Source organism: Phasianus colchicus, chromosome 5 (genome assembly GCF_987193195.1).
Source record: "Phasianus colchicus chromosome 5, bPhaCol1.hap1.1, whole genome shotgun sequence".
Lineage (NCBI taxonomy): Eukaryota > Metazoa > Chordata > Aves > Galliformes > Phasianidae > Phasianus > Phasianus colchicus.
Genome location: NC_143440.1, coordinates 6,285,760 through 6,302,409, shown reverse-complemented (window position 1 = coordinate 6,302,409; position 16,650 = coordinate 6,285,760). Strand labels below are relative to the sequence as shown.

General features: G+C 56.6%; 2 protein-coding genes across 5 annotated transcripts; one reads left to right on the top strand and one right to left on the bottom strand.

Moving 5' to 3' along the window:
• The first annotated feature begins 1 nt into the window (after position 1).
• SIGIRR (single Ig and TIR domain containing) lies at positions 2-4,881 on the top strand. Of its 3 annotated transcripts, XM_031607357.2 has the most exons (11): positions 2-191; positions 789-854; positions 1,571-1,684; positions 2,231-2,417; positions 2,494-2,624; positions 2,826-2,966; positions 3,071-3,214; positions 3,335-3,437; positions 3,516-3,666; positions 4,014-4,194; positions 4,284-4,881. In XM_031607357.2, the coding sequence occupies exons 3-11, from the start codon at positions 1,678-1,680 to the stop codon at positions 4,484-4,486; spliced, it is 1,248 nt and encodes a 415-aa protein (XP_031463217.1). In that variant the 5' UTR covers positions 2-191; positions 789-854; positions 1,571-1,677; the 3' UTR covers positions 4,487-4,881. The 3 variants fall into 3 exon arrangements, with proteins under 3 accessions (XP_031463217.1, XP_089996361.1, XP_089996363.1); XM_090140235.1 differs by lacking the exons at positions 2-191; positions 789-854; positions 1,571-1,684 and having other exon boundaries at positions 2,221-2,417; XM_090140237.1 differs by lacking the exons at positions 2-191; positions 789-854; positions 1,571-1,684 and having other exon boundaries at positions 2,241-2,417; positions 2,478-2,624.
• A 341-nt stretch (positions 4,882-5,222) lies between these two features.
• PKP3 (plakophilin 3) lies at positions 5,223-15,911 on the bottom strand. 2 transcript variants are annotated; one of them, XM_031607378.2, is made up of 14 exons: positions 15,200-15,911; positions 12,741-12,933; positions 11,927-12,003; positions 10,240-10,967; positions 9,750-9,873; positions 9,406-9,610; positions 8,990-9,164; positions 8,619-8,736; positions 8,173-8,340; positions 7,642-7,827; positions 7,288-7,441; positions 6,684-6,876; positions 6,383-6,470; positions 5,223-6,022 (listed from the first exon to the last, which is right to left on the bottom strand). In XM_031607378.2, exons 1-14 carry the CDS (start codon positions 15,380-15,382, stop codon positions 5,987-5,989), a joined length of 2,628 nt encoding a protein of 875 aa, XP_031463238.2. In that variant the 5' UTR covers positions 15,383-15,911; the 3' UTR covers positions 5,223-5,986. The 2 variants fall into 2 exon arrangements, with proteins under 2 accessions (XP_031463238.2, XP_089996355.1); XM_090140229.1 differs by lacking the exon at positions 15,200-15,911 and having other exon boundaries at positions 12,741-15,010.
• Positions 15,912-16,650: the final 739 nt, after the last annotated feature.

Below are 16,650 nucleotides of genomic sequence, written 5' to 3'. Positions count from 1 at the left end.
GTGATTGGGGAACCCAGTGAAGGGCATGGACTGAAGAAGGGGGGGGAGAGGAAGAAGGGAGGAGGGAATAATAACTTAAAAAAGGAAAAGAAAGCACAGAGAAAAACCCAACGAAAGCACTTGTCTGGCAGTCAGCTCAAGTGGCACAGGGGGAAGATGGCTGGCAGGAAGACTGGAGGAATCGCCTGCAGGTAAACACAACTCTCCGTTGCTTCCCACTCTGCGCTGAAGTGTCTTGGCTGGGGTCAGTAGAGTCTCACCCTCTCCCCACAAGCCCTGTTGCTTATCCTCCATGCCTGCTGTATGTTCCCTGCCTGCCTTGCTTTCCCCATGGCTTTCCTCCAGGGGGATACCACAGTTCAGCTGTCGTGCTTGGATCACTACAAAACTGCACTATCCCTCAAACCAAAATGTAGGAAATGTGTTCCCCTGTACTCCTCCTTCAGCCCTGCACAGAGCTGCCTTTTCAGCACCCACTTCATCCCCTGGAGCAAAGATTATGACTCCCCGTGGGGCTAGGGATGTGCTGAGGGCCTCCTTGAGCTCTCCAGCCACCTCACATCCTGTTGGGACTTCCTTCTTTCTAGCTACAAAATGATGGGTGAGCCAGGACTGAATGCAACCGGAGCATTCCCACCAAGCTGGGAAAGCCCCACACCACCCCAGTGTGTCATCTCCCATCCCTTCCCCATGCAAAAGCCTGGCAGGGGGGCTCTCCAGCCCCTGCTCTTCCATCCTTGACTACAGAAAAAAATCAGTTAATGCTTTAGGTATCAATTATTTTCCAGCTGCTCAAGCGTCCCCTGTGTACCTTGACCCCACTTTTGCCTGGAGCTGCGGCTGCTGTGCCACAGGTAGGTGAGGTACCTCCATCCCCAGCTGCAGACCTCCCGCTTCCCCCTAACAGCCACAACACAGACACAGTTTCTTCAGGGGAAAACCAGGTTTCATCATTTCCAAACAGAGTTTGCAATCAGGAGTGAAGAAGCTCTGGGGCAGGGCAGATTTTATCACTCCTGGCCCCAGCAGTTTGGCTGGATGTGTTTACAGTAGTGCTGCCTTGCATAAACACCAGCATTGTGACGTCCTTGTTAATCCCAGCAGGCATAATACCCACACTGGGGGCTCTGCGGGTATTCAGGGACAGAGGAGCCCAATCCCATAGCCAGGCTCTGCTTCACCTTTTGTTCCCAGTGTGATGCATTGGCGAGGTGCGGGGTGTCCTCCCTGCTGCCCCTCTTCCCCAGGGGCAGTGCCATCCAGGGATGGTCCCTGGGCACAGCCACAGGGCAGCACTGTGCCTCCTGCACCCACTGGGTGTGAAAGCTCACAAGATATGAAGCCTGTGCTGCTATAAATAAACCCAGTGGTTTAATTAGAAATTTTAACAGGCACACTGGGCTAAAAGCAGTGCACGGCTAAGCCATGCAGCACAAAGGAAGGTCCCCAGTTGCACATTCAAAGAGCGGCTGCGTTATGACTGCGGCTCCCAGGATGACCTGGCAGCTGTGTTTCACCTTGGCCTCACAGGAACACCCTAAACCAAATTCCATTTTCTCCTCCGTCCCAGCCTCAATCTACCCTGTGGCAGAAATAGGTGGACTTTGTCCTCCCGGAAAATGTGACACCAGGTCCCTTCTTCCACAATGCCAGCAGCTGAATGTCTCTGACCAAACCATGGCAGGTAGGCTGCAAAAATCAATGTTTCAAGTGTTTTCAACCCCCTCACTCTCAAGCACTGTGGAGGTCCCACTTGCTGCTGTTGGGTGGGCCCCAGCCTCAAAAACCAGTCCAGCCTGCCGCAGAGCATTGCTCCCTGCCAGACTCTGGCAGCAGAGCTTGTTTTTCTGGGGAAGCCAGCAGCAGGGCTGTCGTGCCTCAGGTTAAATAGTAGGGAAGTGGTAGTGGAAGTAGCAGTGGCACTGCTGGCCATGGAGGTGGTGGAGTCACCATCCTTGGAGGTGTTCAAGAAACGTGGAGATGCGGCACTGGAGGACATGGTTCAGTGGGTATGGTGGGGGTGGGCAGGGGTTGGATTCAATGATCTTACAGGTCTTTTCCAGCCCTAATGATTCTACAGTTCTAATTAGGGACATGGTTTAATGAGCGTGGTGGGAGGGGGCTGACGACCTTAAAGATCTTTTCCAACTGTAATGACTCAACAGTTCTACGATTCCCCATTGCCAGAAGCTGGGTTCCTGATGGTTTCCCCTTCCCCCTATGCCTCCAGATTTTTGCAGTGTACCTCCTGAAATCCTTGCCCCAGCTGCCAACAAGACACTGGAGCTGGCCCTGGGAAGCCAGGTTGTGCTGAACTGCACTGTGCGCTGGGCAATTAGTGAGCACTGTGAGCCTGTCCCCACCTGGACCAAGGATGGGCAGTGGCTGGGCAGTGAGAACAGACAAGACAGCATGTGGTAAGGAGCCTGCCCCAGGGTATATCCATCTGGCTTTCTGGGCTGCCCAACCCACAGTAGCTCCTTCTCTCCCTAGGCTTGGTCAAAATGCCTCCGAGCGTCTCCTTGCCACTGTCCTGCAGGTCAATCTCACGCGCGATGCCGATTTTGGGGTGTTTGCCTGCTGGGTCAGCAATGCCACAGCCACCTTCACCCTGCGGAGAGGGGGTAGGGATACACTGGGAGCAAGGTCTGGTGGGGACAGGAGTGGGAAACCCAAGAAGGGCTCTGGCATGGGGGTGGCAGTGGTGGCCCCATGGGTGTCACAAAGCGGGAGAAAGAGAAATGGCTGCATGTTGAGGTGCGAACTACAGAAAGCTGGGTCTGGGCTACCAGCCATGCTCACCATGCTCTTCACTATCTTTGCAGAGGTTGTGGGGCATGTGAGTGCAGTGCTGGCTGCCTTGTTAGTCCTGGCCCTCCTGGTGCTGCTGGCAGGGCTCTATATCAGATGCCGCCTGAGTGTGCTTCTCTGGTACAGGAACCACTACGGCGAGCTGGAGATGAATGGTGAGAAGGGAGCAGAGGAGAGGGTGGCCCCAGGATGAGCTACCTCTGGGCCTGGGCAGGTTCCTCTCTGGTATTAACTTCCCTTTTTCCCCCCAACCACACAGATGGGAAGCTGTATGATGCTTATGTGTCCCATGCCACTGCTCCAGATGACCGAAAGTTTGTCCACTTCATTATCAAGCCACAGCTGGAGAACCGCTATGGGTACAAGCTCTACCTGGATGAACAGAACATCCTGCCTAATGCTGGTAGGCACCATCCCTATGGCATTAGGCAGAGGAACAATGCTGACACCTGAATCTGAAATACCAAAGAGGGGAGAGAATACACTGGGCAAGGGGCTAAGATACTTTCTCTCCCCGGCACAGAGCCATCAGCGGACCTCATCATGAATGTGAGCAGGTGCCGGCGTCTCATTGTGGTCCTCTCGGTTGCATACCTGGAGCAAGACTGGTGCAACAGCAGCTTTAGGTATGAGCCCACTCCTGCCTGCCTCTGGGAGAGAGGGGCTGGCAGCTCCTCACCTCCTGCCCCATGCATGTCCCACAGGGAAGGGCTCTGGAGGTTGCTAGAGCTTTCCAAGAAACCCATCTTCATCGTCTTTGAGAGCCAGTACCGGGAGATCACACACCCTGCCATCAGCCTGCTGAAACATCACAGGAGCACCGTGACCCTGCTGGTTTGGCGAGCGGGTTCCATGGTAAGGGCCAAGCAGGTTCCAACCCTGGTGCCCCATTTCATATCAGGCTCCAGATCTGCATGTTCACATCCCAAACTTGTAGAGGAAGGAGCCCTGCTCTAGGGTGTCCTCTGGCCAATGAAACCAGGGCAACACAGATCACACTGTAGGGCCAGGCTAGGAGCTGCAGCTCTCCAGCAGGTCAGGCTGGTTTCTCTGTCGCTGTGCGGGTATGCTGCCATGGCAGTGCACAGCCTTCACCTTGGCTGAGCTCCCAGCTGCAGGAAGAGACTTCTCCAGCCCTGCACAGGGCTGGGCAGGGCTGTTCTGCAACTCAGCACAGCTCATCTCCTTCTTACCCCATGCAGACCCCATTGTCAGACTTCTGGAAGGAGCTGTGCCTGGCCCTGCCACGCAAGGTGGCCTTCCGGGGGACCATGGGGGACCCACAGACCCAGCTACAGGAGGACAAGGACCCCATGCTCATCCTGCACAGCAGCTACTTGGACAGCCGGAGGGACCCCCACCCAGATGGAGACCTGGGTACAGGTACTTGTCACCCACCTCCTCTTCTGGGTTGGGTGGGAAGGTTGGGTTGACCCCTTCCCCATCACTTGACCCCTCTCTGCTCCTTTCAGGCCTACGTGGATATGCTTTCAGAAGTCCCCTTCCTCCCCACATCAGTGTCCTCGGGGGGCCCACAGCATTGGCCACTGGCACGCAGGAGGACACGCAACTGAAGGACAGCCACCAATCCGAGATTGACGTCTCTGACCTGGGCTCACACAACTACGGGGCCCGTACTGACTTCTACTGCCTGGTGACAGAGGATGACATCTGAGCAGAGCCATAGCCAAGCTGCTGAATCTCAGCATCCCCACACGCTATGGGACTGCACAGACTCTGGTCATGGTTCCAGGATCCCAGGCACAGTGAAGAACTGAAGATGGGAGGAGAGGAGCTGGCTCCTAGCAACATGCTCCATGGTGAAAAGCCACCACGTGGGGGACATTCCTATCCACAGTACCTGGGCACCCTTGGGTGGTAGGTCCTTCTCCCTGGGTAGAAGGGACATTTTTTTCTGCCTGGTGGACAAACGTTGGGATTGGTGATGCCCTTGGAGAAGCATCATGCACCCACATCCCTTTGCCCCTCATTCCCCTACCCTAATTGCTTGAGGCAGCATCACCCTCTGCCCCACAGAAATTCTTGTGGCAATAAAATGCTGCTCTTCCAGTGGGTCTGGTCCATCTGCAGGGACATGGATGACACTGGTGGATTCCACAATGAGCGGTGAGGCAGTATCCACAGGTGCTAACAGGTGCTAGCCAAGCACAGGGATATTATTCAGGGTCTTTATTTGGGGGATACACAGTGCACAGCCTCTATGTGGAGAGCTGGTGGGACAAATGCACTGCCCCATTCCCAACAGGTCCCAACATGTCGCATCCAGTAGGGGGGAGGTCCCTTGTTTCCACTCTGCTCACTCATTCCCTCCCACCCCTCTCCCCACCCTCCCCCCCCGGCATCTGCTGACTTCTGACTTCCCAGCCCTTGTCATACCTACTCTACCCCCTTTTCCTAGATGGGGCACACCCAAGCACAGGGTCTCCCTCCCCAGTCCCAAACCCCACTGGCAGATCCAAGCAACCCACAGCCTCCCGCACATGCCAATCCTCTGCCTCTGCTGGGTGAGCTTTGAACTCATGCTGGCCCCACCTGCACCGGGCACCAAGGGCATCTCCCCACCCCACGGGGAGATGCCACCCAGCAAACACAAGCTAGCTGGCCCTGCCTGGATCTTGCTTACGCAGCACTGGTCCTGAATAGCCCCAGGTCCTTAACAGGGCAGCTATGGGGTCCCTGCTGCAAAGTGGGCACTGATGCTGCTTCTGGCTCCTTGCAGCCAAGGTGCAGCCCCTTAAAACTTCAAGGAGACACCATTGGCCATCATGGATGGCCCCTTCCCATGCTCTACAAAGCCCCATCCCCATGCAGGGCACAGCCCAGCACAATGAGATTCTGGGAGCTCAGCCCTAATTAGTGGGGGCAGCTGGGATAGGGACACCCCCAAAAGCATCGCCAGAGCTTCCTGCCCTTCTGCCAAGCTTGAAGTGGTGCAAAAATGGTTTGGGGGGATATTTTCAGCTCCTGCATCACCAGCCCAGAGACAGGGTTCCCAGCAGCAGGGGGTAGGCGCAAGGGACACAAGGAACAGTGGTGACTACGCTACAGAGCAGGAGTCCTGAGGTGAGTGGCTCCTCTGGGGTTCATAGGAGGCAGCAAGACGTGTCTTGGAAAGGAGATGGGGCTGCGTAGTCCCTTCTCTCTGGGGCTGTTCTTACAGGCTGAGGAAATCCTCCTTCCGGTACCCCTTCTGCAAGAAAAATGGCCACTTGTCACCCAGTGGGGGGACCCCTGGTGCTGTCAGTACCCCTGTTCAAGGACACCTGTGGCCGCACCTTGCCATGAGGTAGGGACTGGGAATGCAAACATACTCTTCTCTGGCATGTTGTGCCCACCCTGGGCATGTAGGTGTTCCCATCCCCTTAGGCACCTGGCACCATAAGGATGATGCTCTGGGGATGTTCCCACCTCTACATGAAGTGAAGGTGTGGAGTCGGGGCAAGTCATATGCCCTGAAGCATTTGGGTGGCACACATTTCCAGGGTGAAGCCCCCAGCCATGACTCCCATGGGCTCTTCCCCAGGCTCCCACACCAAAGGAAGGTACGTACCACCTTGAAGTCCCGGTGGAGCTTGGTGTATTGCCACATGTTGCCCAGGAGGCTGGCTGCTGCCCTGGAGGACTTCTCATTGTCTGAGCTGGAGCAGAGAGAGAAAATACAATCATGTTTTGGGTAACACAGGGCATGGAAGGGTACCCACCAGCCCAAGGATACCACTCCATAAAGTCTGAGGCCTGTTGGCAAAGTGCTTCTACTAGGAGCGGTGAGAAGCACCCAGATGGAAAAACAGATGGCTGCAGTGAGGGAAATACTGTGGATGGGGCAGAAAAATAGACAAGCGAGCTCCCACCTGTCCCTCCTCTTCTTGACATAGAAGAGTTTCCTGAGGCCATCAAAGTAGACGATGTCGCGAGCAGCCATGGGGCTCTCCACCACCAGGTTGTTGAGCACCGCAATGATGTTCACGATAACATCAGCAGGCGGTGCCTTGTCCCCGACACTCCCTGGCAGCTTCTCAATCAAGTGGCTGACTACCTTGGTGGCTAGAGGACAAAGGCAATGTATCAGGTCTAGGGGCCAACCCCCATGGTGACCTAGGGAGGAGCCTTGCAGCCAAGGACCCATGAGAGAGCACCAGGGTTGTTTCAAGCTCTCTGCTAAGACTCCATGGTACTTGGGAGAGGAGCAGTGTGCAAGATGGGTTGAGGCAATAGATGCATAGCCAAGGAAGACAATGGGGCTGGAAGCAGAGCAGAGCATGCCAGGGATGTTTGGTCACTGGGGACAAACAGGACACCACACTGTCTAGCTGTGAGCATGGACACGGGAAGGTGCTGAGACATGCCTGAAGGTAAGCGGAGGCCAAATAAGGATCAAAGGATGGAAAGCGTCCAGTGGGCTTCTCTGTGCCACCCTGGTCCTGCCCTCCCAGCCCTGCCCTCCCCAGCACTCACACATCTCATCCTTGTTGCGCGCATGGCGGGACAGGTTGCGGATGAGCCCTGTCAGGGAGCGCAGCTGGTGGTGGTCAGCAGTGCGGACGCGGTCCAGCACAGGGTTCAGGATGCGTTCCTGCTCCAAGGCCAGCCGGCTCAGCACACCTGCCCACTGCAGAGGCAAAAACACATAGTAGAGGCACCCACCAGGTTTGCTCCATCCCCCTCCTCCTCTTGCTCAGTGTGGCAGGGTGACCTGACTGGCGAGGTGTGTGATGGTCACATTCCTCCACCCAGGTAGGGCTGTGACCAGCAGTGACAGCCAAACAAGATGGTACAAGCCCAGGGAATGCTCCCCTCCTCTGTCCTCACCCTGCGGTCCCCAGCAGTGATGTTCTGCAAGGCACCCGAAGCTGCCTCAGTAGTGTGCTTGTTGAGCTCACAGCGCTGCAGCAGCCGGTTGTAGATGCCCACAATCTGTGGGTTCCAGAGCCACTCCATACCCTTGGGGTCCTTGGACACCTCCGTAAAAGTGACAATGTCTGCATTCAGATAGTGCTGCAGGGACAAGGGGAGCAGTGTTAGACCCAGAGAGAACAATCCCTCTGTGTTGTCCTCTTGCTGTGGGCACCTCCAGCTTGGCAGGAAGTGGACATGTCAACCCAGCTGTGTCATACCCCTCAGCGTGGGGAGGCGGGGGGGTTTGCACCCATTGCTACATGCAAGTAGCACCTGACTCACCCTCTGAGTTCACCCATGTGTCCCACCCAGCAGCCAAGGCTGGTGTCCACCTCCACCCACAATCACCATGTTTCACCAGCTGTTTTCCCATGCTTCCACACCCCAAGTGATGCAGCTGTCCCAGCACAAAAATGCCATGGTCCCCCACCACCACCTGCTGACCTCTCGAGCCTTCTTGCTCTGGGGGCTGAAGCAGCCCACCAGCTCCCCTGTCATGGTTCCACCATTATTCCTGCGGTGTCCCTCCAGGCGCTGGAGGGAGGAGGGAGGCATTTCATCGTAGAGACGGTAGGAGAGGTTGCGCAGGACACAGACAGCATTCTCCACACTCTGGAGAAAGAAATGGGACATGAAGAATGGAAGTCAGTCCTGGTGAATTGGCACACCCTCCAGGGCAGTCCCACGGGCTCCCTGTTCAGAGTCACATCCGTGGCACCACCACTGACAGTACCCCACTACGCCCAGTAAGCTTGGACAGACCCAGCTTTGTTTTCCCCACTTTGTGAAGGATGTCTGGTGACCCCGGGGGACACAAGGGAATGAGTAACATCCCATCTAAGGGCAGTGAAGCCCCAAGCCCTCCAAGCAGAGCAAATCTCGAGGCTCACCTTGTCTTCTGACTTCCCTACTTCTAGGGAGCTGTTCACATAGTGGATCATAGCATCCACCAGCCCATGGCACTCACGCATCTTCTGCCGGGTCTGCTGGCTTGCCGAGCTCAGATTTCTGCATGGGGAAAAGGGTCCATCATGGCAAGAAGTGGCATCATGGCCACTCATCCTGGTGCCCCACTACAGCATTGAGGGCTTGTCCCATGGGGTTGACAACATTTTGCCTTGATGCACAAGCACTGCAAGGAATGGGGACCTCAAAAACAAGCTCTAGCAACCTTCTCTCCTTAGACTGGCAGCACAGATGGTATTTCCTCCCATCTAAACCTTTATCCACAGTAGGACTGAGGCTGGTCTAGAGCAGGTACCTGAGGAAGCCTGTGGAGTTGTAGAAGATTTCTGCCTCGGAGGGGTTCTGCTGGATGACACCAGAGCCACCCAGGCCAGAGAGGGGGACCAGAACCAGGTCTGTGAGCTGCTCCAGTGTGTCTCGAGCCAAGCGATCCTTCAGGTTGTCACTGGAGGAAAGATTCCATAGGATCCCTGCATGGAAGAAATGGATCCTCAGTGCTGGGAAGAGCTAGAGAGCATGTCCACCCTGGCCCAACTCACACTGGGCACTCACAGCCATGAGGCTCATGGTTGGGAACACCACCCAGGTGTGTGTTGACAACACAAAGTTGTCCTCATGCAGTATCACCCTGGCCTTACTCACAGGCCAGGGGAACCAGATGCCTCCTCAGTGAGAGGAGGACCCCAGTCCAGCCCTGAGACCATCTCTGACCTGTTACATTCTTACGGAGCTCATCATCAGGCTCCCGCAGCGTTCTCATGAGCTCATAGATGCCGTTCTCCTCCACCAGCGCCAGCTTGTTCTCAGCATTGTCATAGATGAGGTTGCGCATGGCACCTGTTGCATGGCGCTGCACCTCCTGATTGGGGCTGTTAAAGAGCTTCACCAGCTTGGGCATGGCCTGGAGGCTGCGAGCCTACAATGGGAAACAGGTTGGGTGGAGTGGCCAAGCCAAATTCCCATGGGGTCTGAGGCTCCCTCCATCTCCTTCATCCTCCCAGGTCTGCCTCACCATACTGGAGAGGCTTATGAGACATTTCCCCTCTGGTGCCCACCTGCTTCTTGGCATTACTGTCACTGTAGCATTTGTGCTGGAGGTAGGCAGCGCCCAGGACTTGTAGGTTGGGGTCACTGGCTATCAGGTATTTCACCGCTGAGGGCAGGTCAATATCGTCAAACCTGGAAACCACAGGCAGATGAGGAAGAGCCCAGAAAAGGAAGCCACAAGGGTCTTCCATCTCTGCTCCCCACCACGTCCCACATTTCAGAGATGTGCCAACCTATCTCCCTCCGATCACACTCCTTCTGGCTTAGCAAGCACCTTCCCACCTTTACACCTCAGGATGTTTTTATGTTAGGACCTAAAAGCATATGCAGGACACACTTAAAGGTGAACTCACACCACACTCCATAACTGTGAGGCCAAATGATGCCAACCGTCTTACTTCTCCTCCTTCCCTTGTAGCCAAGCAAGAACTAGGGAATTTAGCCCTAAATCAGCCAAGTGACTCATGAGAACAAGGGACTAGGCTGGTTGGTACTCACCCCCCTGACTGCTGGGTGAGCAGCGTGCTGTGCCCATTGTACATATCCATGGCACGCTGGTCCTGGAGGTGGTGGCTGGACTCAGCCAGGCTGCGCACGGAGGGCGCACGGGAGCTGTGTTCCACCATGCCCATGTAGGAGCTCCCGACGGCTGCCTGCAAGGATGGCTGGATGCTGCCAAAGGAGCTGGTGCTGAGACGTGAGCGGTTGTTGCTCTGAAAGCGCTGGAGCGTGCGCATGGCTGGTGCCCGAATGGTGCGGCTCTGGGGCACCTCTCCGCCATCCAACCAGTCAGAGCTCTTTGCGTTGGAACCAGTGCTCATCTGCCTCTCGAAGGTGTATGAGCGGCTGAAGCCACCATTGCCTTGGTTTTTGTAGAGGGACCGGTGCCCCATGGGGTCCAGCTGCTCCGAGATGATACTGTAGCGATCATCTGTAGTGCTGGGAGGCGGTGGCCCGTCAGCCAGCCGCAGGGAGTGCAGCGACAGTGTGTCAAAGCTCTGCTGGGCACGGTAGTTGCGCTCGTGGAAGGAGCTGGGCCGTGGAGAGGTGCTGGCAGCCTGCGACATGGCATAGCCCACACCCACACCGTAGCTCCGGCCCTTTGGCATCCCCCCGTTGCTGACAGTTGCCATCCGCTTGTGTGGTGTGAGGTCCACAGCCGACCGCGAGGACCAGCTGCTGCCCTTGAGCGTGCCAAAATCTTTTTTGGCCATGGATTGGTACAGCTAGGGGGGAAGCATGGGGTTAAGGAAGAGTGACCACATGGACATTTCTCCATCCTCACCACAGGAAAAGGAAAGGACAGAGCCAAAAGCCTCCTTGGTGCTGTCTAGTCATAGAATCTTTAAGGTTGGAGAAGACCTCTAAGACCACATACAACCCCAACCCACCCCCACCGTGCCCACTGACCATATCCCTCAGTGCCACATGTCCACAGTTCTGGAACACCTCCAGAGATGGTGACTCCACCACCTCCCTGGGCAGCCTGTGCCAGTGCTTCACCACTCCTCTATAGGAATTTTTCCTAATATCTAACCCGAACCTCCCCTGGTGCAACTTGAGCTCATCAACTCTCATCCTATCCCTGTACCCAGGAGAAGAGACCAATCCCCGCCTCGCCACAACTTCCTTTCAGGCATCCTCTTCTCCAGACAGAACCATCCCAGCTCCCCCATAAGACTTGTGCTCCAGACCTCTCACCAGATTAATTGCCGTTCTCTGACATGCTCGAGGGCCTCTATCTGTTTCTTGTAGTGAGGGGCCCAACACCCAACACAATACTCAAGGTGTGACCTCACCAGAACTGAGTACAAGGGGAGAATCACCTCCTGCTCCCACTGGCTGATACAAACTAGAATGCCATTGGCCTTCTTGGCCACCTGGGCACATTGCTGGCTCATATTCAGCTACTGTCAACTAAATCCCAGATGCTTTTCTCCCCTACAGTTTTCCACTCTGCCCCAAGCCTGTAGCACTGCCTGGGGTTGTTGTCACTGAAGGGCAGGACCCTGCACTTGGTCTTGCTGAGCTTTATCCCATTGGCCTCAGCCCATTGATCCAGCCTTTCCAGATCCATCTAGGGCCTTCCTACCCTCAGGTAGGTCAACACTAAGCTGTCTATCAACACTCAGTTGTCTAAGCCATCCCCAGCTAGCACAGAGATGTGTGCTTGGTTCAGACATACCAAGCCTTTGGAGTCCAAGCCATTGGTCTGGGAGCGGGAGCTAAAGGAGGAACGCACGGTCGTGCCATATGGACCGCCTGCAGGATGGAGACGGGAGATAACACAATGGTCTGAACAAGCTGGGACCAACACTGCCTCCCACTCTGCTGCCCTGGGGGGGCTGCTAAGGGGCTGAGAGTCAGAGGGCTGGAGAAGTGCCTGCTTCCAGCCATAGGGTGCAGGAAGAGGCTACGGAGGAGGTAGCACACCTCCCACGGCCTCTCCGCCCTTCAAGATGCCCAATGGTGAGAGCAGCGATTGCTACCTTGGTGGGGACACGGCAGCTCAGCACAGCTCCCCTTGGCCTTATTCGGCTGGGATGGGAGCTCAGGGGGCTGGCCATGCTCTGCTGCAAGGCTTAGTTTTGGTCTGTTCCCACTGGCTGGCTATCACCTGGGTGCCACCAGAGCAAGGATAGGGACATCCAGTTTGGGGAAAACAAGGCACAGGGTGCCAGGGGGGCTCTCCTGTCACTGGGGCGCAGCCTGAGGCGCAATGGGGTGAAGCAGCAGGGCGGAGGCCGTGAGCTCAGACATTAAATGGAGGCACTTGGAGCCCAGCCAGCAAGACGAGACAGCACTGAGAGCCCGTGGAAGGAGCTGCCGAGAACAGCCCAGAGTGGGGCATGGGGTCCCGTACCCTCACAGGGCAAACTGAGGCTTGGGGACAACCAACCCAGGCTGGAGCCACGCTGCTCCAAGATGCGAAGCCCCCGTTTGGGTCAAAGGAAAAGGGGAACCCCCCACCCACAGAAAGCCATCCCGAGGTCTCCCACCTCTGCCATCCACCGGGTCAAGCATGGTGGTCTCGGGCCGTGGGGCGGCCGCCTGCCCCCGCAGCATCATGCGGATGCGGACCTGCTCCTGGACGCGAGCGCTGCGCAGTCGCTGGGCCTCGGCTGCCTCTCGGCCACGACCATCCAGCTGGCGGTCCGAAGGCAGAGCCAGCGAGCAGACGCCAGCCTCAGGCTGCAGGGCCGACAGCAAGAAGGCGTTAGTCTCCTGCATGGCGGCAGCGAGTAGGGCCGAGGCAAGCGCAGCCGCCCTGTGCAGGTGTGTGCGGCTGTGACGGCAGCTGGGCCTTCCCTGAGCTGTAGGAGGCACCCGGCCCGCCCCGCTGCCGCCACGCCTCGGTGCTGCGGCCACCTGAGCATAGACGGGGGCAATGTGAGCCCCGAGGCCAAAGGAGCCCCCCCAGGGTGCCCACAAGCAGAGGAGGGGGACATGCCCACAGCCACAGTGATGAGAGCTGGACAGGCTGCCTGGGCAGGCTCCCCTATGGACCCCAAAAGCCCCAAGCCTCCATGTGGCCTCCAAGTTGAACTCTGGACCACCACGTGGCCTCTCCCACCAGCCTGCTCCGAGCTCAGCCTACACATCAACACCCAGACCCCTGTGCAGCTTCCATGTCAACCCCCAGCCCTCCACCAGCCAGCCTTAGATCCCAGGCAGCCTCCTCAGAGAGTCCCAGAGCCCCACACAGCCTCCACATTGACCCCAGCAAGCCACAGGAACCAACATTCTCCCCCAAACCCCCACATGGCCTCACCAGCCACCTCTAGGCCCCAGCCCTCCTTGGAAAGCCCCAGACACCCCCATGCGCCCACCCAGGAGAGCTCTGGAGTCTCAGGCATGCTGCCCATTGACCCCTAGAGCCCTGGGCAGCCCCATGGCAAGCCCTCGACCTCCAGCCAACACCTGTCAGTCTCCCTGATAAAGCCCCTACAAGAGCCCATCACCACTGTTAGGGCATGGTGGCCAATCCCCCCCTGCTTTGCTTTCCAAATCAGTTGGGAATTACCAAAAAACAACTAAAAAAAAAAACCAAAAAAAAACAAAAAAAACCACAACCATGAGGCAGCTGAGTGGCGCTGGGCTGGTGGCTCTGAGCACAGAGGCAATGAATGCAGGGTGACTCAGCTGCTGCTGTGCACAGGTATTAATTAGGCTCACCCCACCCGCCCAGCCACCCCAACCAACCCCAGCTTATGGGACATGCCTGCTCCCAAAATCCCCAGCGGCTTTGTTCCGCTGCTTTCCCCCTGCCCAAATTCTTGGAGGGAGCCACGCACTCCTGACACAAGTTGTGCACATTCTCAGTCTTGGGGCAGGAGTGAATGGGAACATCAGTGCCCCTGGTGGCTTCAGCACTCGGTGTCACCGCTTTGGCCCCACCTGGCAGAAAGGGTTTGGCAGCCAGTGAGCTGGCTCGGGCTTGCAACACCGGTGCTGACAGCTCAGGATGACTTTCGTCCCTTGGTAGGAGGGGAGGGGGGGGAAGTGGTGAGGAATGTGCTGCTGTCAGCAGGAGCAGCTTGGTGCGGAGCAGGACAGTGTTCCCTGCATGGGTAAGGCCCCTGATCTTAGTGGCTAACTCCTTTGTGCCTGAGGACCCATGACTCCGCAGACCCTCCCTATCTTTGGGAGTCCTATGAATAGGGCTTGGAGTAGGGGTTACAGCCAGTCTTTTTTGGGGGGTCTACAGCCCTAAGGGGACCATTCACAGCTCTGTGCCACCCACACGGGCGCACCGCACTTGGCAGTGCTCAGCAGGGCACTCCCAGCCCACATGAATCATAGTCCCCCCTGAAGCGGGAGGTTCACTCCCCATGCATGTTGCTGCTTGATCGTGGCTGTGAACCAGGCTTTAAGGGGTGGGGGGATACCTCCAGGTACCTCCGTACATCCCCAAAGCAGGGAGCTGGGGCTCTGCAGCTCTGCAAAAGGCTTTAGACTGAATGCTTAAAATAAATAAATAAATAAATAAATACAGTAATTTGCTACGAAAACCCTATTTGGAGCAAAACTGAGGAGATGTGTCCACACTGAGTTTATTCATCTCTGCATCTCCGAGTGTGGTCACACCAGGAATTGCACCCCAAAGGCACTTCCCTCTGCAGGGTGACCACGCACCATGGCCCCCACAATACAACAATGCCTACTGTCCCCAAAGCCACACTGAGTGCCGGTCCCAAACAGCAGGTCCTGTGGCCACCGATGCCACCAGCAACAGGGAGTGGCCAACAGCACAGCAGCACATGTGCCCAGACTGTCCCTTTCACAACAGGGAAAGTGAGACACAAGGACACTGGGGAGGGGTCAAAATCACTGTTTGACCAGAGCTGGCCAGGAGCGTGCAGCTGATGGATGACTCCATCAGTTTCCCAATGTCATCCGCGTCCCCTGGCATGATGTCAACCCACAATGGGGACAGCCATGCTCGCAAAACACTTACCTTGTTGGGTGGCCCCACAGGGCTGGTGCCCTGCAGCATCCTCCAGCCGGGTGCACCCCTGGATGCTGTCGGGGAGCCCCAGCGTGGGGTCAGTGATGCCGTCTGTGCGGTGGTGGGCGTGGGGCTGCAGCAGGGCCCGCCCCGGGAGCTTACCCAACCAGTCCCTTCACCGTTGTTTTGCATGTGCACTCCAAACCCACTTGCCTCTCACTCAAGTTTGTGCTTTTGGGGCTTGCGGCAGGGTTTTGGCTCTTGGTGGCTCTGCATGATGCCATACTGATCCACCTCCTGGGTCTGCTGCCAATGGAGATCCCACCTTCATGATGCTCTGGAAAGCACCTTAGGTCCCTACTCCATGGCCTTTGGCCAAAGTGTCCATTCCAACACATTCCATTGAATCCCCTGTTCTGTTCAGGCATGGGGAACCCAACAAGAAGGGATCCAAAAGGAAAAGAGGGAGTGGAGGCAGAAGTGGGGGGTACAGCCGCTGGGGCAGGAGGTTCCCCACGCCCTGGAGGCTCCAAGGGAGCATGTCTGCATGTGTGGGATTGAACAGGATCCCTTTGAAGACCAGATAAGCTGAGAGGGAGCATTCCAAACAAGTTAAACAAGTTCCAGGGCCATCGCTCCCAACAGCACCACAGCCAGCACTGGCCAATCCCTTTGCCCACCACCATTTCTTTGCTCAGCCCTATAGGGACAGGCTGAGCCACCCGCTTGGGGCTGGGGTTCAACTCTACCCCCTCCCTCCTCCCCCCTCCACCTTCCCTGCCCCCCATGAGACCCAACAAGCCCCAACGTGACGTTCCCTCCAGGCAGGGAGAGCTGCTTGGCAAATGCTTCTCTCTATTTCTCCTTGAAAAAGTGGAGATTTCCAACACTGGGAGAGGCTCTATATCATAGAAAATTAGAAAAGCATTAAGGCTGGAAAAGACCTCTAAAGATCAAGTCCAACCATAAACCCATCACCACCATGCCAGCTCAATGCTAAGTGTCCCTTGGTGCTGATGGCTTCAAAGGCAGCTCAGCAACCTCCAATGGCTTGAAAAGTTGTACCTAAGGACAAATGGCTTTGGGGATCGAGCCATCCACCCTGCCCAAGTCTTTTCCACCCCCAGGCCACCTCCTTGGCAGCAGGCAAAGCCCTCGCCCACAACAAAGTGCTTAAAAAAAGCTCAAAAATACAGGGAGCTGGGCAAGGAGGGGAGTAGATGAGTGGCACTGTGGGGGAGAAAATCCCATTGCAGAGACTGGGCAAACTCAGAGGGGGGCTTGGGGACACTTCCTGGGATACTCTCAGGGCTGGTAGTGCCCAGCATTGCCAGACCACAGGGTGGTTTTAGCCCATGCTCCTGCAATGGGGCGAGACCCAATTGTGGGGCGGAGGCTCCCCAAGCTCCCTGCAAGCCCGAGCGTGCATCAGGGCATCAAAGGTACATGGCTGCATCCTC